General features: G+C 42.8%; 1 protein-coding gene across 1 annotated transcript in view; it reads left to right on the top strand.

Annotated features, from left to right (window-relative positions):
• GRM1 (glutamate metabotropic receptor 1) overlaps positions 1–11,649 on the top strand; it is a 391,756-nt gene extending 380,107 nt beyond the window's left edge. Inside the window, exon 8 of the mRNA XM_019638971.1 lies at positions 7,961–11,649. Within this exon, the coding sequence (XP_019494516.1) occupies positions 7,961–8,891 (931 nt within the window). The 3' untranslated portion in view covers positions 8,892–11,649. The remainder of the gene's footprint in view (positions 1–7,960) is intronic.
• Positions 11,650–12,868: the final 1,219 nt, after the last annotated feature.

The raw sequence follows: 12,868 nt of genomic DNA, 5'->3' as shown, positions 1-12,868 counted from the left end.
AACCCCCACACTGCAGTGAATGTGTAAGAGAAGCTGCATGGAAAATAGTGGTTTGCCCCTTGCTTTCTCTCTCCTGGGTTTTTCCACTTTCTAACATGGAAACAGATGTGGTGCATGCCATCCAGAATGAGGAACCATTTCCGTGCCATGGTTTGCACGACTACCTGAATTTGATTGTCCATCATTCTTAAAAGGACACTGTCAAGGTGTTAGTCTTTTTGCTATTTTTTTGTGTTTTGATGCGAGATGCAACGCTTTTTTTTGCGATTCTGGAGATTCACTTTTGTTTGAGACTCCCACTCACAAGCTCGAAAGTGAATTTCCCCCCTTCACAAAATTGTCAGCTTCTCCTTGGCAAACAGAGCTCTTTCTTTTTTTTTTTTTTCTTTCTTTCTTACTTTTTTTTTCTTTTGCCTTTTTGCTGTTGCACAAATGTTTGAAATGATCCTGTCTGCATTAAAGTAAAAGCCATAACTTGAACTTATGGAAGAGTTCCATAATGTCGGTTTGAGAAGGTGGGCGCCCACGGGAGCCTCTGCTGGGGGCCTCACACGCCCTGGGGAGCACAAAACAAAAGCTTTGTGAGCTCCACAACCAGTGAGTTTCACAAAAAGGAAAGTAGTTGTTTTCCCCAGGTTCTGGGTGGTTTTATCAGATTTGCCCTTTCTGATAAAAATGGTGCATGTTTGGTCCGATGTTTGACCTTTAGATCTTGACAGTGTCTCTTTAAGTGAACAAAAGAACATAGGCCATGTTCAATTCATCGTGCACGGAGTCTGTGGTCATTTTCAGCTGTTCCTTTACAGCCCTTCAAACTCCTGGGAGAGTCAAAGGTACACATTCCTGCAGCAGGAGGGAGCCCACCGATGAGGTGTCGTGTGGCTTGAATTGCTCTTCAGATGAGAAGAGCACAATTTGCTCAAATGTTTGCTCCGGAACTTGGCCATGGAGGCTGGTGAATGGGGCTGTAGCGTCTCTTCTCTTCACTCAGTGGAGTGCATTGGAAAGCCTGTGTTCTGATAGTCCCTTCAAAAGCCCAAATTAGAATGAGTGTGATCTCAACCAAATTATACTGACTCCTAGAGGGGAAAATACAGTAGCAGAGTCAGTATGTTTTGGGTGGTGGTTGGGCGGCTCCTGCACAGCTAGATCAGGGCCACTCTAGCCAGCTGGAATCTATTCTCTGTGATCCTCCCAAGCCACAGGGCACTGAGTGTTTCTTGCACCATGGGCTGAGTCTGACCAAGGACACAGCAAGGAGACCCTGATAACGACAGCTTCTGGCTGTCTGTCAAAAGGGATTGATGAGAAGAGTAAATGTGTTTGTTCTGTCCTGACAGCAGGGCCAGAGAGAGCAGAGTCACCTAACATTTCATGACGGAAAGGTGAGTGCCTAAAAGCAGAGGCTGGAAGTGGGTCCATCCTTGGTAGCTGAGCAAAAGGAACGCGACAGTCAGCAAAACTCATAGGTGGGTTGTTATGAACTTTGAGGCAGGATATAGTCAAGCTTTCTTTCTGGAGCCTATAAAGGATAAGGAAGAGACTGGGAGCTTTGAAGCTCTGCAGCAGAGACTAAGGCTGGCTATTTTAAGCCTTGGGTGTTCCTGCAAAGAAAAATAAGGAAAAAGGAAAATATGTTATTTCGGTGACCTTCAGTTCCCACAGCTCTTGTAGACAAGGAAGGCAAAGGGTCTAGCGATGGGAATAAAGCTGCCTACTGGACCATCACGGTCCTGCCTCTGATGACTAATTCCCACAGAGCAACGAAACTGCCCTGTATTTCTAGGGCAAACTGTGAGGACTCCAGGTAGAACTGAAGAGCATCAAATGACTTGTTATGAAAATTATAGGTCTGGTAGCATGGAGCATAGAAGCAATGATAATGCTTGATGTGATGCTCCTTCAAAAGGAACATAATCTAAGCTCATCTATACTTCCTGAACGAATGTAATTACACTTGGTATCCCTCTATAAAAGCAATGCTCCTGTACCAATATGATGTCTTAAATCAACTTTGGCATGAGAATTTTCTTCGGCCAGTAATCATGATTATCTTGAACCAAGGGTTGTTTAAAATGTGCTTAGGAAAACTTTAGTAACCATCAGAATTCTGCTCTTTCATTCAAAATAGATGTGTCAATTTTCTTAAGACAATAGACCCTATGGCCAGACAAAGTTCATGGGGCCTTCCTTGCTTTCCTGACTTTGATGAGGTAATTTCATTTGTGTTGTCTTTTATGCCGTATCATATAGCTTTTGGATGTAGAGTGTGATTGATCTAAAGATTCTGAAAATAGGACTGTATATTTAGACTTTGTCATGTTGTAAATTTCAGCAAGCCAAATGGTTCTCTGACTAGCTTATGATGAGGATAGACTCAAAGAGGAGAGGGATAAAATTCATGGTGCTATTTAAGAGTTAATATCAGCAGAAACTCCAAATTCTTATGGAATCAAAAAGCATTTGTCTTCAATAACACATTCAGAGATTCTGTACCTTACAACTCGTGGTGAGTAAGAAGGTGAGAAATTTTAATTATGTTCAGAGAGGCTCCCAGAGAACACCTACCGAATATGCAGGTTTTTCCGGAAAGCTTTCAAGAAGTGAAATGGAATCAGTGGGAGTCCTCTGCATTCAAGGCTAACTTGGGGTTGCCTGGGAAAACAGGAGCCTGACTCAAGTGGTTTCCAATAGTTCCTGTGCCTGAGATTCTGCAAGATTCTTTCCTCAAACTGGTCCCAGCTCGCTGAAGCAGAGAGAGGTGAGACAACTGGACAGTGCATTTTGGGCATTCCTTCTGGAGTGTCTTCCTGGAGGCCGTATGGTCCCTTCTTTGAAAGGCCTGGTGACCCAGCTGGAACTGCAGGGCTTGTTTTCTTGGTGAGCCATTCTCTCCATGCTGCGACTCCATGGCATTTCCCGTTTCCATTTTCATTTTCAGAGGAAACAAATGCTAAACTCCTCCGGTTCTAAGGAGTGAGCCTTCCCTCCTTGTGTGGTCTTGCCTTGTCCGTGGGCTCTCTGGATGCCATCTTTCTGTCTGTTGTGAAGCTATTAAGCCTAGTGGTAAAGACTTGAATTGGGTATAAGGGAGACAGGTGTTGTGGAAACTTCCCCCACGGGCAGCTTGTGCAGGATGCTTTCCTCCTGATCTCAAACACCCACCCACTGTCATTCCCGTTTTAGACCTCGCTGGAGCACAGAGCAGTGTGCTCTGCAGATGTAACTAGTACTTACTGAAACAAATAAGGCAGGATCGCTCTGAATGCCAATGATATACTAATCTGTTTACACCACCCACTTCCAACTCTTCTCTAAAATGCTGTAAATATTGTGTTTTCTGTTTGGGGGGATTGTGATACTTATCTAATGAAAGAAAATCCCAAGCAAAGCCCCAAGCCTGTTGTATCTGAAATTGCTACCCCAGGCCTGCTTGGCTCTGCATTATCAATATATAGCATCCACTCCTTCATCTCCAGCCTAACAGGGATTTCCTCTAATACGTTCAATGTCAATAAATACGTTTAGCCACCCAAGGTAGTTATCTCGGATGCTACTGCATTTTATCTTCAAATACAAGGTTGCTTGAGGCCCGATATCTGTCCTTTGAAGTCAGAGCAAGAAGAATGGGCTGCTCTGTGACAATTATGTGGTATTTCTAGCCCAGGTTGCTTTTCCTAAGATTAGAAAATGGAGTAAAATTAAAGGATGAAAAGAAAGAGCTGGTGGCTGAAGCACAAGGTACTAAAGTTATCTGGGATTAAATAAAAGTCTTATTTCATAGTGGTATTTCATTTTTATAGTGCATTTAATCCTTTTTCCTGTCCCATATTGTATGCATTTTTCTCCTCTTAATATCACAACAATGGGTTCCTAACCTTTTCAAATGGGATAATCCCTTTTCACGCCAAATGGATTATTAAACCTTTACCTGAATCTATGATAGCAATTATACTTTTATCAGTGGCCACTTGATCATAAAACACAAAAAAAGTTTCTCAGAATTTAGTTGCACTTTGATCTAGCAGCACACTCTATCGTAATATCATTTGCATGCATATAAAGAGAGCAGTGCCTAACCTGCAACAACATACTATGGATTCAGTCTAAAAACAATGCGTAATGAACATGTCCTTTGTGGGACCATTCAAGTTATCTATGAACCACAGGGTAGAAACAGCTAATCCCTGCAGTTTCTATGAGATGATACACTTCCTCCCAACCTCTGGATTTTAGGAAGTGATTTATTTTCTCCTTGAAAAAAAAAAGAGTTTATCTAATTTTCTTAATCTTAAATAAATGCCCTAGGGCAGTAAAGCTGTTTCCTAATTAAACAATGCTTCCCAGCAAATGTAGAGCCAGACTCTGAGGGGAAGCAAAGCTATTAAATTTGATGGACAGGGTAAAAATCTCCCAGCACAAGAATAAACATGGTATTGCATTAAAACAGAACTAAATTACGATTATACCTGCCTACAAGGTGATTGATAATACCTTTAAGACATGGAAGTGCATAATTTAAAAAGAGGCCCACGTCAAACTCCTGGGCAATGAAGAAAACAACCCATGGGAGTGAGTGAGTGTAGTAAGTCCCAGGAATGCAAAGATGCCCATTTTACTAGTATATGGGGAGCCAGGAACCATATTTTGTTGGGATATGTAAGCTCTCTGGGTGAAAGAGGGGCAGGCTGGCTCTCAAGGGCTGTTTAGTTAGTTAGTTAGTTAGTTAGTTAGTTAGTTAGTTAGTTAGTTCCCTCCCTCAAGGCCCTTATTTTATTTTACTTTATTTTGTAAGTTTTCTTTTTTTTTTAAATTCCCATTCCCCTTTCCCCCACCCCTTTGACAACCATCACTTTGTTCTCTATATCTCTGTGTCTGTTTCTCCTTTGTTTTGTTTATTCATTTGTTTTGTGTTTTTAGATGCCACATATAAGTGATATCATATGATGTTTGTCTTTTTCTGTCTGACTTATTTCACTTAGTATAGTATGCTCTAGGTCCATCCATGCTATTGCAAATGGCAAGATTCCATTCTTTTTTATTGCTGAATAACATTCCATTATTCATGTATATCGCATCTTCTTTATCCATTTGTCTTTTGATAGACATCTAGGTTGTTGCCATAACTTGGCTATTACTAGTAATGCTGCAATGAACATAAGGGTGCATATATCTTTTTTAATTAGTGTTTTTGTTTTCAAAGCAATTGTTTTTTAAAACACACACACACACACACACACACAGCAACAACAACTTAATGAAGACATAAGGCAGCCTTTAGTTTAAGGGTTTTCTTTTTTTTAAGATTTTATTGGGGAATTGGGGGAGGGGAAGAGCATTGGGGAATCGGGGGAGTGGAACAGACAAGTTGCTATCCTTTTGTTCTTCAGTCTAGTTGTGGAGGACTTTGCCTCACTGGCCCATGTTGGTATTATCATTGCACTCTTTCCAGATGAGGCAGTGGCTCGTGGCAGCTCACGACAGCTCACAAAAGCTCACACCTGCTGCTGGCCAGCCCCATTGCAGCCTATGCTGTCGCCGGTGACTCATGGCAGCCCAGCTCTAAGTCAAGCTGCTGTTTCACCATCTTAGCTGTAGAGGGCAGTGTCACTGGCCCTCATGTGGGATCCGAACCGGGGCCCTGCTGCTCAGAGCTGACGTCCCAAGCTAACTTCTAACCAACACGCCACTGGGCCGGACCAAGGGTTTTGTTAATGAGCACTCAGAGGCAGGCATTTGGAGAAGGAAACAGTATTTCCCTTGCAGTTGAAATGGGATGCTTGTCAATGGAGTTGGATGGAACACTAAAGCATTGTTAAGCAAAGCAAGAGACAAACAGGCTGTTATATACTTTCAGGAAGAGACATGTTGAACATATAAAGAGAGAAACAGTAAGTAGAGTGGGGAATGGAGGGAATTGAGAAAGATGGAAGTGGGAGCCGAGCTTATCTAGAGTTTCAAAATCTGAGGAGGACCTGTAGCTTCTGCTCTTGCATATGGCTGGCTGATTGGCTGCCTGTTCTTGCTAGAAACACTACCATCGCATTTGTCAGTTTGCTCAACTCAGAGTTAGATATTCTAACAAGATAGCGTGGAAGCTGATGGGTCAGTAATTTTGCATTTACAAATATTTACACACTCTCAGAGAATATATTAAGCATATATTTAAAAGAAATATTAATTTTTATATAGTAGTTTAAAGATGAGATTTTCCTTAGACAATTAAAAATACAGTATAGATTGTCAGATATATGGAGGAACTACATTTTTTTCCAAATTATGAGATCAAAATTTAGCTGCTATATCTACTTTAGAACATTTATATTCAGAATTTTCTATAATAGATATCAGAATTTCTATAAGAACCTGTACTTATTTTGCTCACTCTGCTTTTCAAAATTATAAAATGTGAAATGTCAAAACATTACTGTCATTATAAATGTGACACTCACATATCATTTTTGAAGTATTCATTCTTGGATTTCCAAAATGATTAAACAAACCATTTCTAAATAAATCATTTCTAACATTTTTTTCAAACAAGAGTATGATACAGAACAATTTTATACATTCATCTAGGAAAAGATGTTCATTTTCCTTATTTCTTTTAATGTCACAAATGTGTTACTATTGTGCTACTTTCTTTGTTGTTTTCATGGATGCAGCAAAAAAGCAAACTCCTAAAAAAACAGAAGAAAAAAATTACTGATTTAAGTATTAAAACTGTTGTTACTAATAGTATGCTATGGTAAAGTACCACTATCTGCTAAAAGTTATACAGAAAATAAGCTAAGTCTAAAAGTAAGACCAGGATTATTACAACATACAGCATAGAATGTGTAGTATAGCTACAGAGTATGTCTTATTATTTTTTCTTCTTCTTCTATACTGTTTGGTTGGTTTTATGAGGGCCCCATGAAGATGAAAATTGGTAGGGTTGGAGGGCTCCTGATACCTTAGGATTTTTCTTCACCAAGGCTCACTGAGAAAAAGTCCAGGGAGGGATCTTTGTTCCAGTAAATTCTGCCTCGTCTGAATCTTAATTTTGTCTCATTTGTATCAAACTCTGCCTGAGGACTGCAGCGGGACCTGGGCATCTGTAGTTTCCTGGGCTTCCCAATTCTGTCTCTTTTCAAACACACCTCGTTAAAAGTTCCCAGTGTGAAAATCCCCAGCTAGCTGCTGTGACTCAAGGCCCTGATGCCAATTGGGATCCATGACATGTATCAGAAATAATGCTTTGAAATAAAAAGAAAATCAAAAGTTATGAAACATTTAAATGGAGCACAGGTCTGGGCTTTTTTGTCATCTGCTTTTTTTCCTGCCACATGTCCAAATATACTGCTCTGGTCATCGGAAATACCTGCGGATCAGAATGGGCAACTGAGAGCATGGATTTGATAACCCTGCAGGACACTGAAAGTAGCTTTACATGTGGGCTTTCATTTATTCCAGGGACTAAGAACAAAGGAAGGCAAGAACTATGGTCATTACGTTGTGTTATTCATGTGTAACTAACATTTTATTTTTACTTTGTTTCCTCCATCACTTTTGGAATTTTTCAAAAGCTTGCCCTGAGCAACAATTTTATCATTGCCTTAGAATGTGTGTGTGTGTGTGTGTGTGATTGTGTAATAAATGTGTGAAATTTTAGGCCTAAATGCAAGTAGCTGTTGCTACAACAGGCTGGCTTTTCTCACCTACAACTTTTCTCCGGGTCAAAATTTCCCATCTTGTCTTGGGGTGGAAGGAGTCACCGGCTGCAGTTTCAGAGGCAGCCTGTGGTGACGGCAGCTTTGGGCATGGAATCTGTAACAAGGACCTGTCGGGGTGAGGAGGACAGGTATACAGGAGGGGCAAGTCAAATTGCATAGAGCTGGGCTTGCAAAATGATGTATATGTATTTCATCCTGTGTGCATGATACGTCTGCAAATAAACCCATCTCTATTTTATTCATAGTTCTAATGGCAAGTCTGTGTCATGGTCTGAACCAGGTGGAAGACAGGTGCCCAAGGGACAGCACATGTGGCACCGCCTCTCTGTGCACGTGAAGACCAACGAGACGGCCTGCAACCAAACAGCCGTCATCAAGCCCCTCACTAAAAATTACCAAGGCTCCGGCAAGAGCCTGACTTTTTCAGATACCAGCACCAAGACCCTTTACAACGTGGAAGAGGAGAACGCCCGGCCTGTCGGCTTCAGCCCTCCCACCAGTCCTTCCATGCTGGTGCACCGACGTATGCCCACCGCGGGGAGCACCCCTCCTCTGCTGCCCGTCCTGACCGCAGAGGAGACCCCCCTCTTCCTGGCCGACCCGGCCATCCCCAAGGGCTTGTCTCCCCCGCTCCAGCAGACGCAGCCTCAGCAACCGCACCCGCAACAGCAGAAATCCTTGATGGACCAGCTACAGGGAGTGCGCAACAATTTCAACACCGGGATCCCCGATTTCAACGCGGTGCTCCCAGTCCCGGGGGGTCCAGGGAACGGGGTGCGGCCCCTGTACCCACCCCTGGCGCCCCCGCAGCACCTGCAAATGCTCCCGCTGCAGCGGAGCACCACCGGGGAGGAGCGCGCCTCCCCCGCCACAGAGGACGAGGACGCGGACGACAGCGAGAGGTTTAAACTCCTCCAGGAGTACCTGTCTGAGCGGGAAGGGAACACGGAGGAAGACGAGCTGGAAGAGGAAGACGAGGCCCTGCAGGCGGCCGGCAAACCCACCCCCGAGGATTCGCCGGCCCTGACGCCTCCGTCGCCTTTCCGCGACTCGGTGGCTTCGGGCAGCTCGGTGCCCAGCTCCCCCGTGTCCGAGTCCTTGCTCTGCACCCCTCCCAACGTGACCTACGCCTCCGTCATCCTGAGGGACTACAAGCAAAGCTCTTCCACCCTGTAGGGAGGAGGTGACCACATGGGAAAGAGAGCGAAGCCGGGGAGCGCCAGCCCCTCCGGGGAAGTGCAGACAGCTGGGGGGAGAAGCCTGGGCGTGGGGGGCGGAGTCCGGAATGGGGGGAAAGCTGCTGAGGCCTTAGGTGAGGCGAGAGGGTGCCGCGTGCTGCGAGCAACAGGGGCCCAGGCCAGGATTCTGAGTCTCGGGTTATTCAAAAGCCTGCTCTGGGAAGAAAGGGAATTCTGACAAAGCACAACCCCATATAGCGTGTAAGTCTTATCACAGAAGTAAATCGATACAACAAAACCGACAGAAAGACTCTCCTCTTTTTGGACAATGGTGCGTAGACATACGCGCCCACGTACACGCGCGGCCAGCCAGGTGAATCACGAGTCCGTTCACCTCATGGGATTCGTGGCATTCCTGGTGAGCATGGCGGAGCCAGACAGGGCAGGCGGGCGACGGAGGGGCAGGCACAGGACCACCCAGAGCACAGACGGTGGGACCGCAGCTCATGCCTCTGGAGCCGGTGTTTCTCCCCGGCTCGCAGACCCCTGGTCTTCCGGAGACGCCGAGGGGGCCCGCTCCCCTCCCTGCACCGGCTCCAGCGCTGTCCTTAGGGTCACACTTGGAGACAGGTGCATGGACAGTCTGCCGCTCTGTGATTCCCCTCTATTTAGGAAGACAGGAAAAAGAGCAAAATCATCACCAAAAAGTGCATCATCGGGAGTGCTAAGAGAGGTCGGAATGCGAAGCAAGACACTCCACTCCCTAAGCATGGGGCTTGCAGCAGAATCAGTCAGCACATGCAGCCTCCCGTATTTGATACTCGCTTATTGATGATTTGGGGACAAGGTCAGAACAAGAGATTGTTTTAAGAGTGGCTGAAGGCCTCTTGTGGATTAACTTGTCTTTGTGCCAAGCCGGGTGGGGGGCTCGCCTTTGCCCTTCCGTTAAAGAGAACAAACCATGTGGCAAAATTGTTACCTTCCATTTATTGTAGCAAATAATACTTACCAGTTGAACTTCTAAGATGCAGTATGTGTATTTGGTGCCAACGTTTCTCCTATGTACAACAGAAACAAATCCATCTTTGAATTTAATGGTGTACTCATAGCAACTATTATTGGCCAATTAAATGTTTAGTGACAAATAATTCTTTCCTATTGTCACAGAAGTTCTTGTAACTAGCGAGTAAATGCGTTCTTGTGTCCTGGTATACACGTGATAATAAAATTTGTGCAATGTAATGTCAATCTAACTGCAACTAGATTGCCTTTCCGATATAATATAGATATTTTTACCTTCCAATAATGTTTTCTATACCGTTGTCACCGATATCTACAGGAGCTCTTTGAAGGTCGGAGTGCTGTGGTACAATGTTTTTCATATGCTGCTCAGAGAGTCCTTCGTCTTTGAAGAGGGATCTTATTTTTCAGATATTTTATGACGTGAAGATACGTTACTGATGAAGTGGTTTGAAAAAACTTGTTTTATTGAAAGTTCACAAAAACTGTGGGTAACAAAAAGAAAGGTACGTTTTATAAACTTGTGCACATCATTATTAAAACATAAGCTTGAAATGACAATATTTAGATGGTGTCAGGTTACTTTAGATTTTTTTAAAAAAGATTTTCCACAGATACTTGAGCTCTGTATGCTTAAAGCATATACTAACTTCTAAGACTGCTCATAATTTCTCAAATTATTTATTCATCACTTTTTTGCTTTTTTAAAAAATTTTTATTTCCATGTATCCTTATTCTTATATTTTCACTGTCATAGCTTTTCTTTATATTTTTGTTGTTTTGCTGGGTGCAATATCCATGTAGGTGCAATTCAGTTGTTTCATTTTGGCCTTCCCTTTTTTTACCCCCCAATAAAAGAGCTTTTTCTTGCTGTTTTGATTTCTTCTATTATTTGTAGAATGAATCTTACCCCATTAAGTATCTTTGTTTATGCCTTATGTTCAGGCATATTTTAATATGCTCTCTTCATGTTGAAGCTGCTGGTGTCTCAGCCAAAAATCAGCTTAGAATCTTTAAATACCCACTGCCTCATTTGTTCTGAATTTAACATCAACTCCAATGTTTGAGACTCATGCTTCTCCTGTCTTCCCATATTCTAACACCAAGTTTAGTCAGTTCATACCAAGAGTGGACTGACTTTCCTTGAAAAAATTATTTTCTAACACCTTTGGTAGAAAGACCTCATGACTGAAATGTGAATTTCAGGTCCATATTTTCATGGTAATGAGGCAGAATGGAAAAAATGGATGGCGGCAGTGCTTAATAGGTGGTCCTCTAATTGGCAAACTAACAAGGGAAAGCATGTTTTTTCTCTTGATGCCAGTAATATATGTCCTTCATATCACAAGATTTGTGCATTCAGATTTTTTGAAAGTAAGAATAGATCAGGAAAACTGCTTTTATTATTCAGACAATATGTCAGTTTGTTCTGAGGTTTTTGAGACATTTCGTGAATACATTCAACACTGGTCACATTATTACTCTGAATGCCTTCTCTTATCCTGATTAAAAGTTTTCCTGAATATGACAGAGTATTAGCTCTTATATCATAATTGTTCAAAATTGGAAATGGATATATACATACCCTATACCCAAAGGGCAGAAACTCTTATACCTTAATGTATTTGCTTATACAAGTTGTTTAGCTTCTTGTAAAGGTGTTTTTGTTGGCTTGTTACTACCTTTTGTCAAATAATCTTGACAATGCTGTATAATAAATATTTTCTATTTATTAATTGTGTATGTTCCTTCTCTATGCTTTGCAAGACTTACAGCAAAACAAATAGACGGGTATAAGAAAGAATTCCGATGGTTTGATTTGGCTCAGAACCTGACTTCTAAGAGAAAGCTCGAGAATACTACACAACGTCCACAGACCAGCTAGATGACAGAGTGGAGGACAGTTTGAGTATGAGGAAGGTGGTAGCTTAAGCTTTAACGGTTTAGAATGAAATCCAAAATTTAAGTTTTCAATGCCATGGCGAACACTGTCATTTGTCTTTTTGATGAAATATGTGAGGCTTGTCAGACCCCTGGATCTTTGGCAGAGTTCTAGAGACAGAGGCATTTAAACTCCCCACCTTTGTTTCATTTTTACCTACAAGGCTTTTCTCTCCTTGGCTCATGCTCTAGGAAGACCTGCTTTCTTACCTTGATGTCCTCTTGCTCACCCCAAGTACTCTTCCCCTGCATTTCAGTGAGAGCCCACTGGTCCTCAAAACCCCTGTTATCCACATCTTCTGCCATAAGATGCCTGCATGATAAGGCATCTACCAAGTGTCACTCAAAGAGAGAACATGGTGGACAAAGAGCCAAACCCATGAGATCATGATGAGTTTCGATGGTAGGAGCAAGCTCTATACAAGAAGACCGATGTTGAAGAAATTACCAGGATCAGGGTTCTGAGACACAAGGGGTGTTCTTCATTGTGCCCAGAAAAAAGAATGAGAAATTATGAAATGGGAGCTTGGTGTCTCAGAAGAGAACGTGAGAAACGGTGAAGGAAAAGAGGAAGAAAAATGAAAATGGCTCAGGGTGTAGTCCAAAGGCACTCCCATATGTCACAGTAGGTTTTAGGGCTGCCACCCAGACAGCCCAGAAGCTTCACTGTAAGGGAGACACGTGGAGAGGCTGGGGCTGGGCTCCAGTGACCATCAATTATATATAAGTAACTGCCCCGATAATTTCTATAGAGAATATCCTGAGAAAGAATCAAAGAGAAGGGAGGCTAGGCATTATTAATTTACTCTGTGCCAGACATTTTGCTAGATTATTTGCATTCATTCTCACTTAACCTTCCCAGTATTACTGCCACATGGGTGTTTTAGAGAACTGAAGTGACTTGCCCAAATTCTCTCTGCTAGTAAATGGCCCAGCAGGGATTCGACCCCCATCCTCAGCTAGTCCAGAGCCCGTGAATTCATCTTCCTCTCCAGAGTCCAGGATCGTATGCAG

The sequence above is a fragment of the Hipposideros armiger genome, unplaced genomic scaffold (genome assembly GCF_001890085.2).
Source record: "Hipposideros armiger isolate ML-2016 unplaced genomic scaffold, ASM189008v1 scaffold_41, whole genome shotgun sequence".
In the NCBI taxonomy this organism is placed as follows: Eukaryota; Metazoa; Chordata; class Mammalia; order Chiroptera; family Hipposideridae; genus Hipposideros; species Hipposideros armiger.
This window is presented reverse-complemented; position numbering and strand designations above follow the sequence as displayed.